At 32.1% G+C, this 21,104-nt stretch overlaps 1 protein-coding gene across 13 annotated transcripts in view; it reads left to right on the plus strand.

Moving 5' to 3' along the window:
- SYCP2 (synaptonemal complex protein 2) overlaps positions 1-21,104 on the plus strand; it is a 73,176-nt gene that overhangs the window by 48,612 nt on the left and 3,460 nt on the right. For 11 of the 13 annotated variants that reach the window (XM_070801351.1, XM_070801353.1, XM_070801350.1 and 8 more), the window contains 14 exons: positions 3,469-3,596; positions 4,357-4,393; positions 6,468-6,538; positions 6,630-6,687; positions 7,125-7,180; positions 7,609-7,666; positions 8,173-8,344; positions 10,156-10,193; positions 10,650-10,820; positions 11,284-11,479; positions 12,591-12,790; positions 19,276-19,366; positions 19,663-19,803; positions 20,336-20,466. In XM_070801351.1, coding sequence (XP_070657452.1) covers positions 3,469-3,596; positions 4,357-4,393; positions 6,468-6,538; positions 6,630-6,687; positions 7,125-7,180; positions 7,609-7,666; positions 8,173-8,344; positions 10,156-10,193; positions 10,650-10,820; positions 11,284-11,479; positions 12,591-12,790; positions 19,276-19,366; positions 19,663-19,803; positions 20,336-20,466 — 1,548 coding nt within the window. Of the gene's footprint in view, positions 1-3,468; positions 3,597-4,356; positions 4,394-6,467; positions 6,539-6,629; positions 6,688-7,124; positions 7,181-7,608; positions 7,667-8,172; positions 8,345-10,155; positions 10,194-10,649; positions 10,821-11,283; positions 11,480-12,590; positions 12,791-19,275; positions 19,367-19,662; positions 19,804-20,335; positions 20,467-21,104 lie in introns of those variants that run through there. The other 2 variants (XM_070801354.1, XR_011570129.1) reach the window with 2 other exon arrangements.

Raw genomic sequence — 21,104 nt, forward strand, 5'->3', positions numbered from 1 at the left:
ACTTTGTAGTCTTTATATTAAAAAATTAATATAATTTTTAGAGCAGTTTCAGAGATAACAGCTATACAGAGTCCATATTACTCCATCACTGCACCCCAGTTTTCCCTATCAGTAACAGATTAGTGTTACAGATTTGTTACAAATGATGAGCCAATATTGATACATTATTAACTCAAGTATATAGTTTACCTTATAGTTAACTCTTTGTATCTTCCATGTGTCTTGACAGATGTATAACAACAGATATTGACCCTTAGAGTATCATGCATAATAATAGTTTCATTGCCTAAAATTCCCATGGTCCATCTCTCCCCTGTTTCTTCTCTCCCCAATAGAACTCCAGACAAAAACTGATCTTTTTACTGTCTCCATAATTTTGCCTTTTCCAGAATACCATCGAGTTGGAATCATATAGTATGTAGCCTGTATATTTAGGCTACATACTGAATCATATGAAGTCATATTGGGCTTCTTTCACTTAGCAATATGCATTGAATTTTCCTCCCTATGTTTTCATGGTTTGACAGCTTTTTTGTTGTTAATGATGAATCCTTTATATGGACATACCAAGATTTTGTTTATCTGTTCATCTATTGAAGGACATCTTGGTTCTTTCCATGTTTGAAACTTAAGAATAATGCTTCTATAAACATTCATGTGCAGGTTTTGTGTGGACATAAACTTTCAACTCATTTGGGAAAATACCAAGAAGCATGATTGCTGGGTCATATGGTAAGAGTATGTTTAGTTTTATAAGAAACTGCCTTTCTTCCATAAATGGAAAAAGTGGCTGTACTGTTTTTGCATTTCAGCAGCAGCGAATCAAAGTTCCTGTTGATCTACATCCTTGCTACTGGGTATTGTCAGTGTTTTGGATTTTAGCCATTCTCATGGGTGCTTGATGGTATTAGTTTTAATTTGCAATTCCCTAATGACAGGTGATGTTAAGCATCTTTTGTATCTTTATTTACCATACTTATATCTTGTTTGGTGAGTTGTCTCCTCAGATCTTTTGCCCAGTTATTAATTGGGTTTCCTAATTGTTGAGTTTTAATAGTTCTTTGTGTATTTAAGATACCCGTTCTTTATCAGATATATATTTTACAAATATTTGCTTCCAGTCTGTGGCCTGTCTTTTCATTCTCCAAACAGTGTCTTTTGCAGAGCAGAAATTTTTAATTTTAATGAAGTCCTACTTAACAGTTTTTTCTTTTCATGGATTGTGCTTTTGGCTTAGCAAATAAAAAGGCATTGCAAAACCCAAGGTCACCTAGATTTTCTCCTGTGTTATCTCCTAGGATTTTTACAGTTTGCACTTTACATTTAGGTCTATTATCCATTTTGAGTTAATTGTCATGAAGGGTATAAGATCTGTGTCTAGGTTTTTTTTGTCATGGTGATGTTCCAGCACCATTTGTTGAAAAAGGCTAACTTTTCTCCTACCTTTGTTCCTTTGTCAGAGGTCAGCTAATTGTATTTATGTGGCTCTCTTTCTGGGCTCTCTGTTTTGTTCCATTATTGTATTTCTCTATTCCTTCACCAGTACCACACTGTTTTGATCATTGTATCTTTTCATTAAGTCTTAAAGTAGGGTCAGTCCTCAAACTTCTCTATTAATATTCTGTTGGCCACTCAGGGTCTTTTGCTTCCCCATGTCAATTTTAGAATCATTTTGTCAGTAACCAAAAAATAACTTGCTAGAACTTTGATTGAGATTACATTGAATTTATAGATCAAGCTGGAAAGAATTGACATCTTGACAACATTGAGCTCCTTATCTGTGAAGATGGAATATCTCCATTTATTTATTTAAAAATTTTATTTTATTTTGGCATATAGTTGGTTAATGATGTTGTATAGTTTCAGGTGTACCACAAAGTGGTTTAGTTATACATGTATCTGTTCTCTGTTGTTGTAGATAATCTTTGATTTTTTTCATCAGTCATTTGCCTTATATAGATCTATTTATATGCTTTGTTAGATTTACACTTAAATATCTCATTTTGGGGGACCTGATGTAAGCAAAATGTAATTTCACATTCCATTTGTTCATTAGTGGTTTATAAGAAAGTGATTTTGTTTACAAACCTTGTATCTTTCTGTTGTGCTATATATATTTTTTTAACTTCAAGAATTTTTGTTGATTTTTTAGGTTTTCTACATAGACAGTGATATCATCTGTGAACAAAGACAGTTTTATTTCTTTCTTCCCAGTATGTATGTAGTATATTTCCATTTCTTATTTTAGGGCATTTTGTAAGACTTCTGGTGACAGCAGAGAGCTTTCCTTGTTTAATAGGAGTGGTGACAGCAGAGAGCTTTCCTTGTTTCTCTTATCAGTGGGAAAATATCTAGTTTCTCTTCTTTAAGTTGTAATGTTAGCCATAATTTTTTTTAGATATTCTTTATCAAGTTGAGGACATTCCCCTCCATTCCTAGTTTACTGAGAATTGTTATTGTGAGTGGATATTGGATTTTGTCAAATGCTTTTGCACATCTATTGATATGATCTTATTATGTTTCTTACTTAGCATGGCTTATATTAGTTGATTTTCAAATGTTGAATCAATATCACATATGTGAAATTAAGTCCACTTGGTTGTGGTACATAATTCTTTTTCTACATTGTTGGATTCAATTTGCTAAACTTTGTGTTGAGGCTTTTTGTACCTACATTTATAAAAGATGCTAGCCTGTAGTTTTCCTTTCTTGTAAGTTCTTTGATTTTGTACTAGGGTATATTGGTTTCATACAGTGAGCTAAGAAGTACCCCCTCTGCTTCTATCTTCTGAAAGGTTGTGAAAAATTATGATTCTTCCTTAAATGCTCAGTAAAACCCAAAGGTAAACCCATTGGCCTGTTGCTCTGTACTTTGGCAGGTATTAATTATTGATTCACTTTCTTTTATAGATTAGGCCTATTCAGGTAATTTATTTCTCTCCGTGTGAGTTTTGGTAAAACTTATCTTTCAAGGAATTGGTCAGTTTTGGTTATCAAATTCATTAACATAGAGTTGTTCATAATACTTTTTTATTAGCCTTGTGATTTATTATCCATGTGATTGCCTCTCATTTCTGATATTAGTAAATTCTGTCTTTTTTCTCTTTTTTTCTTATTTGGCCAGAGGCTTATCAATTTTATTGACAATTTCAAAGAACCAACTCTTGGTTTCTTTCAGTTTTTTACAATTTTCCCCCCATAGATAGAAACATTTTTTTAACTGCTACCAAGCACTCTGAACAGTTCTATATGTTAAAAGACTTTATCCTAGGTTGTTTTAGTGCCTAACAAAGCCAAAATTTATTAAATAATTTCTTTTTTAAAACAATAAATTTCTGAACCCTTTTATTCCTCTTTGTAGTTATTTAATGAACCAGATTTTTCTTAAAATTTTTCAGCCTTTTTTTTTTTTTTTTTACTTTGAAGGTTAACTGGTAGAGTTTTTAAGTAACTTATAAATTATTTCAGAGAGAAAAATCAAAAGGGAAAGGATTTACTGATGCAGCAGAATCTTTGATAAACCAAATTAATAAGCGATACCAGCCAAAGGACAGCATACAGTCTGCAAGAAAATCAAAGGAGTCTTTGATTGACAGGTATGCTCTTAAACTTTAGTTGTATGTGTCAGGAAAATATTCATTTCTAAATTATTTTATATAGTTTTAAGGTTAGTTTTAAACATACTTGCAGATAATGTAACTTTCCATTTGAAAACACAGGTACTTATTTACTTTTATAAATACTATCTGCTTAAATTATATAGAAAGGGAACTAAAATTAGAAGTCGTCATTTAAGAATACAGTATTGATGCAGCATACCATTTCAGAAATCTTTAGGATATAGACATTTTAGAAATTTTATTTATTGAGTCTATGATGAGTAAAACTAAACATATTTAAATATATTGCTGAAGAAAATACCAAACTTAAATGAGCTAAAATGAGTTATTTTATATATGCAAATAATGTCTTCCTTGTTTGCAGTCTTTTTGAAAGTTTTATTTTATTATAAAATATTTCTTTATAGTCTTCCAGGTGGTTGGTTCATGTTTAAATTAATTTTGGCTTTATATGGCATGGAAAAAATTAGTCTTATGGCAGAACCATTCATTCTAAATTGCTTGGCACCTCCTGCTGCATAAGTGATTTAGCTTAGATTCTGTTACTGTTGCTGTTTATTATGGCTGAAGTTGCAAAGGATTCAGACTAGTACTGTCACGTTTCAGTTTTTCGTAGCATATTAAATATAGACTTAGTGACCCAAATATGTTTTACCTTATATAAAATGGCTTTTATGAAATACACTCTACTGACATTTTAATTGCCTTTTTAACTTTGACAAAACCTTTTTTACAGTGATTTTTCAAACAAATCAGATCTACAGCTCGGTAAGGTAAGTTTCATTTATTTAATTACACCAAACGTATAGTCAAAGATGATAATTTGACTTTACAGTAAAATAGTAGTAGGATGGACATAGATTTAATGTTTTCAGCATATTGAAAAACAGATTAAACAACTGACACTCAAGCTAGCCCCTTAAACTTCCGTTCTGCTTTTCAAAGAAAATGCTTAACATATATGTGTGATATTTTTACTTTTTGGTATATGATTCAGACCATTTTTTTTCCTAGCTCATCCTATCTCTCTTGACAATAAGATTGTTCTGAAGTCCATATTTTTGTTAGAAACATTTACTCTTCAGCCAGGTTTAAAATGTCACTTATCTTTGATTTATTCCTCACAGTTATTGCGACTTAATTTCAAGTTTTGAGATTCTCCTTCTGTAATTTGCTCTTGAATCTTCCTTCTCCTGACCATGCCAACTCGTTTTTTTTTTTTTTTTTTTTTTCTAATCCCCAGCTTTATGCAGTTCTTTTTATTGCTAATATTTTCTCTGTGCCAATCCATTCATTGCCCTCAGTACTAGCTTTTTTACTTTGCAAAGCACACAGCTTCAGTCATGTCATTCTGTTGTTCAAAAATCTTTCTTTGGTCTCTGTTGCTTATTGAATTAGGTGGAGACCTGAGCTGGCCCCTGCTGCTGCTAAGTCACTTCAGTCGTGTCCGAGTCTGTGCGACCCCATAGACGGCAGCCCAGCAGGCTCCCAAGCTGGCCCCTAGACCTCTTAAAAGTCTGAATTACTTGGCAGAATTAGTTTCCTAGACATGTCTTGTTTAGCTGAAACAGAATAAGATTCCCTGGAGTGTCTTTCCTGTGTTTATTCTTTTTCTTCCCCCTTTGGAAAGAACTTTGAAGTGAGTCACCAGGTTCTTTAACCTCTTTTCTCAGCGTCAGAACTTTATTCCTCCTTGCAGACCTTGCTTCAGAGTCTGCCTTCTCCAAGAAAACTTTGTAAGGTGCCCTGACTCAAAATCCAAATGGGCAAGAATTCTGAATCTGTGCAGCAGTGTTGTTGTTCCCTTTTTTTGATATTTTATTCACTGTTGCAGTTTTTTCTTTCTCTCTTCTGTCTTCTAGAATGTAACTGTTTAGAATCATCTTTGTATCCTGTATAAGTAAGATCTTTGCTCACATTTGTACCTTCTTTAATATGGTTGCTTATTTTTGTATCTTCTGTAATAACTAGCAAAAACAGACCTGCAAGAGATAAATTGAGCAAATGTATCTAAACACTGGTAAAAGTCATTTTGGCAAGTTTAAGTCAGATAAGTAATTAAAAGAGTAAACTATTGAAGGGTAAACTTTCTGGAATAATGCAAATTATTATAAAATAGCCAAAATAAATAAATAAAATTGAAGAGGAATCACAACTAAAATGAGTATTTTAGTTTTAATATTTCCAACTTCCAGATATTAAATTAGACTTTAATTATTTCTGATCAGTAATCAATCATTTAGTGATATAGTTAAATTATGTCAATAACATAATTACTTAAATATGTTAAGATTTTATTTTACTTCTTTTGTGCTTACTTTTTGATCATATTGAATATACTTTGAACAGTAGGCTATAGAAGTAAATTTACATACATTTTTCCCTAATAATACTATTAACAGTTGGCTGATACAGTTTTGACTCATTCACCTGAGATTTTGCATAAATCTTAGCCTCTCCCAAAGTTTTTTTTATTTAACAGTTTAAGCAAATGAGATTCTGGAGGGGGGCGGGGGAGGGGAGTAGAAGCATGCTTGTTTTGTAATCCTAGAATCACTGAATTCAGAATACCAGTGAGGTCATTTACCTATGTACAATAATGTCAATAAATATTAAAGATACAAGGATATTAATTTTGTATTTGATTTATAATACTTTCTATTATGTTCTTAGTACTTAAGTCTTCAATTTTTTTTAAAGTGTGGATGATTAAAGAAACTGTCACAGATGTAAAATTTATATTAGTGAAAACACCATTAGAATAATATATGAAAGTTTAGTTGTATATGCTGTTTGACAAGCAAGGTGCAAGTATGAATGGTTTTATGTTAATTTCTTTGTATTTAGGAGAAGGTTCAGAAAAAAAGTTATAGACAATTGAAGACTACTTTTGTTAATGTTACTTCGGAATGCCCATTGTAAGTAATTTTTCATAAATCTTAAAAGTTTTCACATTTGAAGAAAAATTTTGTTGTATAATGGAGTTAATGTTTCTCTTCATTTTTACAGGGATGATGTTTACAATTTTAATCTGAGTGGAGCTGATGAGCCTGTTATTAAACTTGGAGTAAGCTGGAAATCAGAAGTTATTTTGTATTTATTCAGTATTTATTTTATATTTACCATACAATTATTAGAATATGTTTTCTGATTTCCATCCTCTTATATTTGCTTTAAAATATTTTAAAGTATATTATTAAATTTTTTAAAATTTATTTGGTACCAACGTAGGTATTTTTTATTTTCTTTCAAACCTTTTGGACTAAGTAGAGAGAAATGAGAAATTGGGGCAATAAGAAAGTCACTTTCCTTCCTGATGCAAGATTTAAAATTACTACTCTTGTTTTTAATATAGTTTATATTATTAGCTTTCTTAAATATAAAAATATTTTAGTAAGATTTTGTCTCATATGACGTGATAGAAATGAGATTTTTATGTTAATTTCTTTTGTTGTTTACCATTTAACACTAAGAAAAAAATTTTAATGCTTATTCACAATATAGATGCAAGAATTTCAAGCTACAGCTAGAGAAGCCTGCATGGATAGTTCAATAACATTGTAGGTATTTTTATTATAATTATATGGATCAGTTTAAAATACAGTTTCCTCAATTGTTCTTTTTCTTAAATATTTCCTTCCAGTTTGTCTGAGACATTTTAACATATCAAAAGAGTGAATAACATGCTACTGTCCTAACTACTCCTACTGTGATTCTATTATTTTAGCATTTACTTCTGAAATTAATATGCAGAGTCTGTACACTTTTAATATTAGCTGTAAGCTGAAAGGACTCAGTAATCTTTTCATCTAACCTTGTTAATTAATAAGTAACTGAGGTCAGAGAGTAAGTGACTTGGGCATAATTATATAGGGAGTTAGTGAAAGAGTTAAGGCAGAAGACTCTAAGAAAACAGGTATAACTGTCCACTCACATTCTACCTTAAACAAGTAATTAAGATTAAAATTAATGCATATTTTTGTTTAAGGGTAGGTTTAAGGAATCATGATGAACTTGAACCTTCTCTCAAAGCAAAAGATAAAAGAGTAAGTAATAATATCCTAATGTATCTATTAAATCAATATTTGTTTTTAATAATTTTTCAGCGCCAAAGATTATCACAGGACTGGAACACAAAAATATTAGGATCACTTTTATTTTTACTTTGGAAAGATTATCCATGTTCCTGTTAAATTTTTCTTATGGTCTTTGAGCTATTTGTAATCATTAGTAATAGACGATATGACAATTCTACTCTCTTAAATGGTGTTAGGTTTTGTTTTTGTGGAAATAAGCTGTTTTGATTTAACTTTTAATTAATAAAAACATGGACAGCAAAATACGTCAGTCTCTGATCTGGATTTCAGAGTCTATTGGATAGGTCCTTAATGCCAAATGGATTCTTTAGCATGCTAAAATAATGAAGAACTAGTTTTTCTGAGTTTATTGGTAGGTTTGTTTTGTTTTGTTTTGTTTTGCTTAACTTGCTTTGTATGACATATAACAAGCCAGATTACTTCATCTATTATAAGGATTGTTTTTTTTACTATAGATTGGATCAGATTGTAAAAAGAAAAATCCCTTTAGTGATAGTGACACAGAATATAGATGTGATGACAGCAAGACTGATATTAGCTGGCTAAGAGAACCAAAATCAAAACCACTGATGATGGACTACAGCAGAAATAAAAATGTGAAGAAACATAAAAATGGGAAGAAATCAAGTAAGAAATCACTTTTTATAATTGCCGACCCTTATGAATGAGATATACCAAAACACTACAGCAGTTTTTCTTTTTGTTTTATGATTTTTAGTACTATATTTAAATCTTTTTATTGGGATCTTAGGGACACCAAATATGACTTATTGTAATCTTTGGTTCACGACACACTCTCATTGTTCATCTACTCATCTACTTCAGTTATTTAATGTATTAAATATTCATGAGACCAGTATCCTAAACAAAATCAAACTTTGGACAGCACCCCACCCCCAGCTACATCCAACACACATACATTTTAGGAATTTATATAGATGCAATAAAAATTTATTGAAAGGAAAACAATTTTATTGCAGACATTTTTGTGTCTAAATCTTTCACAAATGTTTTCCTGGCATAAATCTTCTGTTTCTTTTAGTGAATCTCTTGAAGTAGTTGGATAAGTGTTTGAGGTATACATTTTTGGCTAGACATAATGTCCATTTTCATAGCTTAACATCTATTTCAGTATTTTCTAAACCACAAAGACTTCATATATTCCATTTTTAAAAGAAGGTAGTATAACTAAGCTTTTAAGTTTATATTTATTTTAAGGGAATCAATTTTTATTTCAGGATAAAAATATTGGTTAGTGACCTGTGGGAGTTGAGGGAGGGAATGATGGCTTACAAAGAAGTAAAAAGGAAATAGGAAAAAGTAGAGGAAATAGGAATGAACTTTGGCATATGTTTAGAAATGTGACTGAATTTAGAAAACAGATGAGAGTTCAATCATATTCATAAAGAAGAGAAGCAAGATTATCACATTTATGAGACAGTATGAAATAGTACAATGTATGCAGAAAGTGCAGTGTCAGAGTAGTTGAAATGTAGGTCAGACTTGTGGGAAAATATTGAAAAATGCTGCTGGCTCTAGTCACAGTGTGTGGACTTAGAAGCAATGTGTTACAAGCCAAGGAGAAACATGGTAAGATTATATAGTCAGGAGCTATTGCCTGGTGGGAAGATGTGTAAGTAAAGATATTTATAACATAGACTAGAAATCTTGGGGAGTTATTAAAGGTTAGATAGAATACTGTAATCAGTAAATACTCTTAAAATTGAACACTTTTGAGTGAGTTGTTTTGTTTATGTACCTGAATGACAAGCCAATATGTACAAGCTGGCTTATTGCCAGGATTGGAGGACCTTTCTTCCAGAATTTCATTATTTCCTTGGCTTGGATTATCCCAATTATTAAGGCTTCAGTGAATATTTAGAAAATTGAACTTGTGCTAGAAATCAAAAAAGGGAATAGGGACTGAGGCAATTCTCATAATATGGGTAAATCTTAGAAACATAATGATGGGGGAAAAATAAAGCAAATCATAGTATATTACATGACATGACTATTTTGTATTGTTTAGGGATATACATCTGTGAAGTAAAACTGTAAGGTCAAGTGACTAAGAAACAGATTTAAGGATAGTGATGGCCTTTTGGCAGAGGGGCTATAGGCTACACAGGGTCTTATAAGGGAGTACACAAAGTAGATTCAGTATTATTCATAATCTAGTTCCTGAATGGAATAGTAAATTCATGGGTATTGACTTTATAGTGTGTTAACATATTCTTTTGTTTCTTTAAAAATTTATAATATAAAGGAGAAGGGAAGTTTGTAATTCATGTTGTACCAAATTATACTTAAATTTTGAATGCATTTGAAGGTACATGCTTTCTTTTATGATTTTAACTTATTTGCAGACATATTCTACCAATTTTTAATGTCAGTTCTTGTCTATTTGAAAAATTTAACCTTATTTTCTTGAATTGCAGGACCATCTTTGGAAAGGGCACAACCAAGATCTAAAATGGTAAAACCAGGAAATCTGTGTTTGAACATCCCTTTAAAATTATCTTTCTCCTTGTAATGAAAAAATATCATTTGTCATCTCATAATTTTATCCTTGGTATCAGTTCCTTGTTTCCTTTAATTGTTCCAAGCTTTGCACACTTAACTTCTGCCTTTTTGAATCATGTTGTTTTAAGTCTATTTTACTCTGTGGTTATAGATATTTTTGACAGCTTTTCCTTTCTTAAGTTACATAATATATATCAGATCTCATAGAACTTTAATTATTCAGATAAAAAGTTGATAAAGAATATATTTTAAATGAAAAGAGAAAATTTAGTCATTTTAAAAGTATTAATCAAGAATCTTTTTATTCCTACAAGTATTCATATAGATTCTGTCATAGTGTCAATTTTATAGCAAATAGCTTGTATCTCAAAATATTGATCTAATATACTCAGGAATTTTTCTTCTAAAGACATCCAACAAAATCATTACCAAAAAGGTAGATGAGACAGTTGCATATGGGAGAACCAGACTTCCACGAAGAGCAGCAAAAACCAAAAAAAATTATAAAGACCTCTCAAATTCAGAATCAGAGGGTGAACAAGAATTTTCATGTTCATTTAAAGAAAAAGTTCTAGTACAGGTAAATAGATACAATTCAAATTATTAGCTTCTAAGACCCTTTTAAAATGTTAAATATATATTTTGGTAAGAATGTCAGATTTATCTTGTCACTTCTTTTTAAGAGTTAACCTATGTGAGAAAACATAAATTGATAACAATTGTAAACAATTTTGAATTCTAAAATTTTAAGTGAAATATGGGAACTCTGATTTCCCTAAACTGGAAATCATTTTCTTTGAACCATTATAGCATTTTATTTGTATCTGTTAGGATATTTATGGTCTCATAGTCTCCTGTGAATTTGTCATATGCTTTCTAGTATATTAGAAAGTCTTCACTACTCATGTTGAGGCCCCTGTTATACCTGTATGTAGTGAAATAAGGCATTTTATAAATATTTCAATGTAATTTAAATTGTTTTATGTGTCCAAGTATAAATCATTTGCATTCATGAATAAGTTGAAAGTTATCAATATTTTTAGGAGAAGATTCATTCCAGAAGCAAAACCATGAAACTGCCAAAAAAACAGCAGAATTCCTTCACTGCCAAAACACAAAAGGATGTATCAAAAGAATGGAAAATTTCATCTCTCCTGAAAAATGCTGGAAGAGATAATAGTCTTGACCCATCTCCTGTGTCTTTATCTGGGAGTCCATCATCTATAGAAGTAATGAGATGTCAGTGTCATTTTTTTCTTCTAGTTGAATATTTAGATGATTTCCCAGGCCCTTTCTATATTATATCTCTATGTGAAAACACAATTTGAAGACTAATTTTGGGGGGTATATTTAAGATTTCTACTAGTCAAAACTTCATTTTTATGTTAGTTAATGCTAGTAACTTGGTCTTGCTAAGGCTAGTTGGCAACAATATTACTGTGACACTAAAGTTAGGAAGTTAAAGACCAAATACATTTTCCAGATAAAATGGAAATAATTATGGGGCTTTCTGTTTTCTCATTTTTACATTACATTGACAAAAGTCCCCAAGGAATATCATGTTGATTCTGTAGACTCACAGTGGATTATCTTCATAAACAATTGAGGCTTTGCTTTTATTTAAAAATAACTGGCAAAGAAAAAAGTTTTCTCTGGAGCTCTGACATAGGTATATGTTTTTCAAGTATAGAAACTATAAAAATAAGTATCTAGCTTTAATACCTTTTTCCTTTTATGGATATTTTAAAGCATTTATAAGTGTCATTTTAGCTAAAATTGAAGGTTTATACCAATTAATGTACATTTCCTCTAAAGTAGTTATTTTGTTCTTTTCTAGAATGTTTTCATAATGCTCAAGACCACTGTCATCTCAGACAGGCACACATTCAGAAGACAGTTGCACATGCCCTGATTTGATCTGAAAACTATCTTTCTGAGAATTCTTTACACTAAGACTTATTTCAGTCATGAATTTTCTCATCCACATATAAAAGATTTAGATCAGATGATTTCCCAAGCTATTTTACCATAAAATTCTGTGACTTTAATATCTCAGTACTGCCTATGGTGTTAGAATACTCAATAATTATGTTGATCATTATAGTATAGCCCATACTATAGATATTTTTGTTTGAAAATGTTTGAAAGTTCTTATTGTTACAATTATGTTTTAAATTGAGGAATAATTTTTTAAAGTCTTATATTTTATATATAATTTTATCTTGATATATTCAAAGTTTATCCTTTCTAAATACAGCTAAAATTTGGGAATTTGCTAAATTATCATATTTTTAGAATTTAATACTATTTCTTAAGATGTCAACTGTCATCTCTTTTTGTATTTTGTGAGGCAATATAGGTGTAGAGAAAATAACAGAAAGGGACTTTACTCAGGATTGTGACTGTGTAGCAGAATCACCTGATCCAAAAACTTCATCACCTGAATCCTTAAACAGTGGAGTTGGAGGTCCAATAAAGTCATCCAAAAACAGTGAGAAAAATTTACTGTGTACAAGAGAAAGTTCATCAATTGCACAATCATTATTTTTGGTAAGAAAAAAAAAATGTGTGTATATATATTTTATCAGATATACCTGAAGGAAGTAAATCATTTGCCTCTAAATCAAATACACAGTGCTTGTCTACTTAAGGTTCTGAGTTTGGTCTTGGGGAGAGAGGAACTTACCAATAAGTAAAATAGCCTCGGTGAACTAATAGACTGATATGTTCAGGAGGACAGTGCAGTGATATGAGAACTACGGAGTACTGATAAGAATTCTGTAATAGAAACAGTCCCTTCCAAAGAGGTATTACTTGTTTGTCTACCTGTCAGAACTGCATTTCCTAGACTGGAATAGGCTTCTTCCTGCAGCACAGGCACTTCTTTCAGGTTTTACCAAAACTCAAAATCTGTACACTTTTAGTTACTAAATCACAAGTTGACAAAGAATGTAGTTGAAACAGTATGACCATAGCATTTGCTTTAAAGATTTATAGAGGAACTTTACCTATTAGTTTTAAACAGTATGACTATTAACTTAATGGTATATTGAAAAATTCTTTATTCTGCCACTGATATTGTTATTTGTACCATTTCTTATTGATAAAATATGTACATATAGTCAAGTCTTTTAAAAAGACATTAGATATAGGGATCAAATATGGGTCAAAGTGAGGGTAGCTAAATATATAATGTCTACAAGTAGTAGTTTATAGTTTGAATTCTTTTTTAAGTTGTTTGTACTTCAGTGTCAGTTTACAATGCACCCCCCCACCACCTCCAACCCTTTTTTTGGCTTAGGTTTTATAGATGGCTTGATTTGGAAAATTTTGAAGTAGTAATAAAGTTACAGAACTGATTGCCAAGATAATATAGTTCATTATAACTGAGTCTAGCTGAAAGTTCTGAGTTAGAATTACATTAAACCCTGAGTCCACTGTTTGCTAGCTGTGAAACATTTTATAAGCTAATGAATCCCTCTGCACCTCAATTTTCTCATCTGTAAAACAAGGCTATGAAAAACTAAATAGACTGATTATGTAAGCATTACCTGATATACAGTAAATCCTCAAATATATTATTCCCCTGATATGTGCTAATTTCTGTATACAAAAATGGAATTAAGGAAGTTCAGCACACCTATAGCCACAATCTAAAATCTCTGAAAAAGCCAGCCAGCCTTCTGTCCCATGATTTTGAGTCAAGTGTTTTGGTTTGTTTTTTTTTTTAATATTTTAATTTTTTAACTGAAGGATAATTGCTTTATAGAATTTTGTTTTCTATCAAACCTCAACATAAATCGGCCATAGGTACACATATGTCCCCTCCCTCTTGAACCTCCCTCCCATCTCCTTCCTCTTCCCACCCCTCTAGGTTGATACAGAGCCCCTGGTTGAGTTTCCTGAGACATAGAGCAAATTCGCATTAGCTATCTATTTTTCATATGGTAATGTAAGTTTCCATGTTACTCTCTCCATACATCTCACCCTCTTCTCCCCTCTCCCCGTGTCCGTAAGTCTGTTCTCCGTGTTTGTGTCTCCATTGCTGCCCTGAAAATAAATTCTTCAGTACCATCTTTCTAGATTCCATATATATGCATTAGTGTACAATACTTCTAGGCTCTAGGTTCATCCACCTCATTAGAACTGACTCAAATGTGTTCCTTTTTATGGCTGAGTAATATTCCATTGTGTATATGTACCAAAATTTATTTATCTGTCGATGGACATCTAGGTTGCTTCCACGTTCTAGCTATTGCAAATGGTGCTGCAGTGAACATTGGGATACGTGTGTCTTTTTCAATTTTGGTTTCCTCAGGGTATATTCCTAGGAGTGGCATTGTTGGGTCATATGGTGGTTTTATTCCCAGTTTTTTAAGGAGTCTCCATACCATCTTCCATAGTAGCTGTATCAATTTACATTCCCACCAACAGTGCAAGAGGTTGCCTTTTCTTCATACCCTTGCCAGCATTTCTCATGTGTAACCTTTCTGATGGCCATTCTGACTGGTGTGAGGTGATATCTCATTGTAGTTTTGATTTGCATTTCTCTAATAATGAGGGATGTTGAGCATCTTTTCATGTGTTTGTTATCCATCTGTATGTCTTCTTTGGAGAAATGTCTGTTTAGGTCTTTTTTCCACTTTCTAATTGGGTTGTTTTTCTGGTATTGAGTTACATGAGCTGCATGTGTATTTTGGAAATTAACCCTTTGTCAGTTGTTTCATTTGCTATTATTTTCTCCCATTCTAAGGGTAGTCTTTTCACCTTGTTTATAGTTTGTTTTTCTGTGCAAAAACTTTTAAATTTAATTAGGTCCACTTGTTTACTTTTGGTTTTGTTTCCATTACTCTAGGAGATGGGTCATAGAGGATCTTGCTTTATGTCACCGAGTGTTCTGCCTATGTTTTCCTCTAGGAGTTTTATAGTTTCTGGTCTTACATTTAGGTCTTTAATCCATTTTGAGTTTGTGTTTGTGTATGGTGTTAGGAAGTGTTCTAATTTCATTCTTTTACATGTAGCTGTCCAGTTTTCCCAGCACCACTTACTGAAGAGGCTGTCTTTGCCCCATTGTATATTCTTGGCTCCTTTGTCAAAAATAAAATACCAATATGTGTTTGGGTTTATTTCTGGGCTTTCTATCTTGTTCCATTGGTTTATATTTCTGTTTTTGTGCCAGTACCATACTGTGTTGATAACTGTATCTATGTAGTATAATCTGAAGTCAGGAAGGTTGATTCCTCTTAAAACCTCCATTCTTCTTAAAACCCCTTTGGCTATTCATGGTCTTTTGTGTTTCCATATGAATTGTGAAATTTTTTGTTCTAGTTCTGTGAAAAATGCCATTGGTAATTTGATAGTGATTGCATTGAATCTGTAGATTGCATTTGGTAGTACAGTCATTTTTGCAATATTGATTCTTCCTACCCAGGAACATGGAATATATCTCTCCATCTGTTTATGTCATCTTTGATTTCTTTCATCAGTGTCTTATAATTTTCTGTATACTATTCTTTTGTCTCCTTAGGTAGGTTTATTCCTATTTAATTCTTTTTGTTGCAATGGTGAATGAGGTTGATTCCTTAATTTCTTTTTCTGATTTTTCATTGTTAGTGAACTGTTTTTACTCTTGCAGTGTTTTATGACCTTTTATTCTGTTTAACCAGTAGTTTTCACAAAGCATATATTTCAAACAAAATTTTATATGAAACTTTCAATGTGCCAACTGTAAAAATGCAGCTGTACTGTTTAAAGCAGATAGGTCTGAACCCTGACCTACATACCTTCCCTCTCTGATAATCCCCCAAAGGCACCTTTGCAAGACTCTTAATTTCTACAGACCACAGTTTAAAACCCTTTGTGATTGATTGATTAGACAGCCATGCCATGGTCCTTTCTTGGTATTGCTTCATCATCCTTCCTTTCCCTGAATCCTTTCTTCCGTTAGTATCCCATGTTGCAAATCTCAGCACATAAGTCATCCCCACTCACCTACTTTGATGCTGTTTGCTAGATGAAATTTTGTTACATATTTATTGGCTGGACATTTACAGGAGACACTGTGTTTCCAATTTACTATTGACTCTTCATTCTAAGTCTCTCAGTCATGTACAACTCTTTGCAACCCCATGGACTATATCGAGTCCATGGAATTCTCCAGGCCAGAATACTGGAGTGGGTAGCCTTTGTCTTCTCCAGGGGATCTTCCCAAGCCAGGGATTGAATTCAGGTCTCCCACATTGCAGGCGGATTCTTTCTTTACCAGCTGAGCCACAAGGGAAGTCTGACTCTTCATTAGGTATTGGAAATTTGCTATGTAAATTTGTTGTACCAGCTTACACTCTCCAGCAATGCTATGTGATATTGCTCATTTTTCTACTGTGTTTTAGTTTTTTCTTTTTTGGCAATCTGATGAATTTAAAATGTGTCTGACTTTAATTTGCATTTTTCAGATTGGCCATTTTGTAAATTGCCTTTTTGAATTTTTAAAACTGTATTGTTTGATTTTTCCTATAAATTTGGAGTTCTTACTATATGTTGGATATTAATTATTGGTTATATCCAATGCAAACATTCCTTTTCTAGAATATAGCTTGTCTTTTCACTTAATTAAATCAAAATGTGAAATTTACCAATCTTTTGTTCAAGAAATCCTTCCCTCAGTTATTGTCATAAATATATTTTCTCTACAAATGTTAGTTCTAAATTTGAGGTTTTTCTGTTTTTCTAGGCTTCCTCTTTTTGCATATGGATAGTGAGTTAGTACAATGTCATACATTGGATAACTGCTCCTTTCTCCATCTGTGATGACACTTGGGTCACTGCCTTGGCAAGCTCATGGGTCAGCTGTTCGCCCAGTAAAGTATAGGATAGTACCTCTCTCTGTCTCTGTGCTAACACAGCATTACTTCAGTTTGTATATTAATAGTTTTATGCATACAGTGGTTTCACCACCCCCATCTTGACCCTCCTCTCATACTTCCATATTATAATACACTTCCAAATTATAAGCCCTGTACTTGGCCTATATAGTTTAGAATTAGTTTGTTTAAGGAAAGAATTGCTTTTTACCAATACTGAGATTTCTCATCCATATATTTCATTTTTCTCTCTACAGTTTGGTCTTATTTCCAACAAAGTTGTGCAAAATCTTCCACAAAGAAAGTTATACTTCTGCAGTGCTTTATTGGCTTTTTACTTTACTGTATTAAAAAAAAAAAAAACTTAAATTGTTTTCTGCATTTTTAACTTTTTGCTTTTGTATAGAAACACTGTTGATTTTTATATCTCCCACATCCTTGGCAAATTCTATCATAATTACCTGCTTAAATTCTCTTGAATTTTCAAAATAGGTAATCAAACTGTTTTTATGGTCATTTTCTCATTTTCTCTTCCAATCCTTATTATATACATGGTCTTTTCAAGGTGACTCTGACATGTGGAGCAATGTTAAATAGATATCGTACTAGTATGTATGCTTATCGATAGTTTTTAATAGATACTTGTTAGCAAATTAATGTTCTAATTGTTTAAATGCCTTATTTCACTTATGAATGGGTGTTGAGTTTTAGCAGTGAACTAGTTATTCCCTCAGAATTTAAGTAGTTTTACTTTAATGTCTTTGTATTTTTCTTTAGTTTTTTTTAACTTCCTTTGGGTTTCTGTACGTCTTGTTCATTCATAGCACAGTTAAGTATAATACTGTTGTGAATAGAAGTAATACACATGTGGTACAGTTGACCCTCTATATCTATAGGTCCACATCTTTGTCAGCCAACCATGGATTCAACCAACTGTGAATCAGTACTTCATATGTAGGACATGAGCATCAGTGGATTTTGGTATTTGCAAGGGGTCCTGGAACCAGTTCCTCCTATCCCCCACAGATACTGAGGGGAGAATGTACTTGTGCTCAGTTGCCAACTCTTTTCAACCCCATGGACTGTAGTGGGTTACCATGCCCTCCTCCAGGGGATCTTCCCAATGCAGGGATCAAACCCAGGTCTACTGCATTGCAGGCAGATTCTTTACCATCTGAGCCTCCAGGGAAGCCCAATTGCAACAGCTATTCAGATGTAAACAGTTATACTTCAAGAAAAATTTATGGAAATTGAACCTCCAAATATGAAAGTCATATGGTACTACAGCCAGTAAGCTTTCCTTAAACTAAAATAGTTCTTAATAAGAATCAGATTACAGGCCTTTAGTAATAGTTATAATAATTTAGTATTTTTCACCTGTTATCTGAAAGTGTGATGTTTAAAATATGTAAGATGGTTTGATCATAGAAAAAAAGTTGAAATACTTACAACGAGAAAGTCTTAAATAGGCTATCGCTTTAAACCACTGACTTACATATTTATAATTAAGACTTAGTGGTTTCATGATTATATAGAAATTTGGTTGAGTTTTTCCACTATAAAAGTCAACCAACAAAAAGATTAATATTTAATAACCTATAAAATACAGAATGTTAATACAGAATTATAGCTTGGAGTGGGCTGGGTTTTGTTTGGGCTATACCAGCCTCCACTTAGGACAGGTTGGTATATATAGACTGAGTAGAGAAACATCATTAACTTAAGTATAGAAGGGGACTGGAAATGGACACAGATTTTCAGAAAACAGGAAAAAGACTAATTTGGCTAACACATTTGTATTTGAATCAGTAAGACATAAGGTTAGAGGACAAAGATGTGGCTTAAAGATATAATTTGAAGGAAGTAGTTTAGACTTTTCTTTGGCTTCCCTCCTGACTCAAAGAAATCAAACTCCTAATAAGGAAGAATTGAAAAATAGGATTAGTTTTAAAAAGCAGCTCAAAACTATTGCTGTAATTTAAGATTGAGGTTCACATAAGGATTTAGGAAAATGCATAGCAGTGTGAGAGATTAAAAAGGGATAGAAACAATGCGAGGAAAAAAACCAAATTGATAGCATTTGCAACTTACTGTCTATAGAACTTGAGAGAGATGGTCAAAGGTGTCCAGGAGTACTTACACAGAATGTTTTTCCAATTCTGATACTTATCTTAGAAAAGTCATTCAGCATCTCCATTATCCACGTCTAGTGAAGAAAGAGAGAAAACATGGTATGGCATGCCCAGTGACTCCACACATATGTCAGGTTTGTGGTCAAAGACTTGCTTTTTAAAAAACGCATATTAATTACTGAAATACTACTGTGAAATTTCACCTAAAGGAATTATATTTTTATAATTATACCATTATTCAATTTAATGTCAAAATTATATAGGATTTAATGCAGTTGTCTAAAACTATACAAACGGAAACAAGGGCTTTTTTTTTTTTTTTTTACAGTTAAAAACCCATATAGTATTTTATTCTATATTTACATAATATATATATATATATTAGGTATTTTTTATTAAGATTGTAGCACTGTTATTTACTGTTCCTAAGGCTGTATACAACATCTTAGTCGCAAACGAATGTACACGGAAGATAGTCTAAATAATTCTGGTGAAGTGGAAGAAGAAAGAGCAAACTTGCTTCCCAAAAAACTCTGTAAAAGCAAAGATGCAGATCATCACACCTACAAAGGTAGGTAGATCAGATGTCTATGTCAAAATGCAATTAATTTGGAAAGTGGTTTCTTCAATTTTGAGTGACTTCTTTCATAAAACAAATTCCTTTGTAAAGATAACTTTGGATAGATCCAAGGAGGATGCTTTATCACAAAGTTCACTGTATTTTACTGTTATAGTAAGCATGATTTTACTCATAAATCTTCCTCATCACTACCATATATATAGGCTTTACTACAGTATTAATTGATAGATTAGCATATCACTAAATAGTTGGGTTATTAATGTGCAAGTAGTAAAGAATTAGTTTTTTAAAAAATCAATCCAAATATGTTCCATTTTAATATTACTGTTTCTGCCTTAATTCCCATGCTGAAAGGTTTTTTATAAGTCAGAATATTTTAAATGAAAAATATGCCTATGATTTATAATCCTTAGATTACATATAGAATCTGAAAATAAGACATTGTTCTTAGTCTCATGACAAAGAAGGTAAAATTTGTAACAATGCATATCTTAATTTTAGCTGATTGTCTTCATTTTTTTAGTGTCCGAAAGTATATCTCCATTATCAGCAAATGACTTTTCTATTCCTTTGGAGAACTGGGAAACTGAAATTTCAGATGTAGGGATGATGATGTGCGAGCAGCTCAATACAGAGTTTCAGAGGAAAGTTAATGTGAGTTGTCATCCTTTAAATTATGATAATATGCCACACTTTCTACTAGACTGTCAGTTCAGTTAACCCTTCGGCAACAAAACACCCATTCATGAACTAAGCTTTCCTCATGCACTGGTAAAAAGCTGGAATGATTTATGAGCCAAGTTTTTCTAAAATTTTATATTACCCATATTTACCTATGGGTTCTCTCTGTCGTATTTTCCTTTACAGTTTAACGTTTTGAGTCTTCTGTGATTTTTCTTTTTTCTGAACAATTTTCTGTTTTTGCCTAGTCTTTAATACATTTTTAAAATCTCACAGCAGTAACTGCTTGTGAGGGTACTATATAAAGTATAGAGGATGAACAGTCTCAGTCAGAAACCCATTTCGTTTCACCAGTTCTGTACTTAAGTTCCTTAGTTATTGTGGTTCCAGTGAGGTGATATTTGCAAAAATACTTTCTAAAATACAGTAATTCTAAATTACTGTTTTATCCACTCATCTCTTTTTCTCACATGCCTGTATTTAGACAGTTCTTTTTCCCCTCCTGTTAAGACATTTTCCTGCACAGGTTATCAGCTCTCTTTCTTTGCTTTTTTCTTTTCTTCATGGGTAAACTCTGAAATTATTTAAGATTCTGTAGATTTCTTTTGAGT

The sequence above is a fragment of the Bos indicus genome, chromosome 13 (genome assembly GCF_029378745.1).
Source record: "Bos indicus isolate NIAB-ARS_2022 breed Sahiwal x Tharparkar chromosome 13, NIAB-ARS_B.indTharparkar_mat_pri_1.0, whole genome shotgun sequence".
NCBI classification, from domain to species: domain Eukaryota; kingdom Metazoa; phylum Chordata; class Mammalia; order Artiodactyla; family Bovidae; genus Bos; species Bos indicus.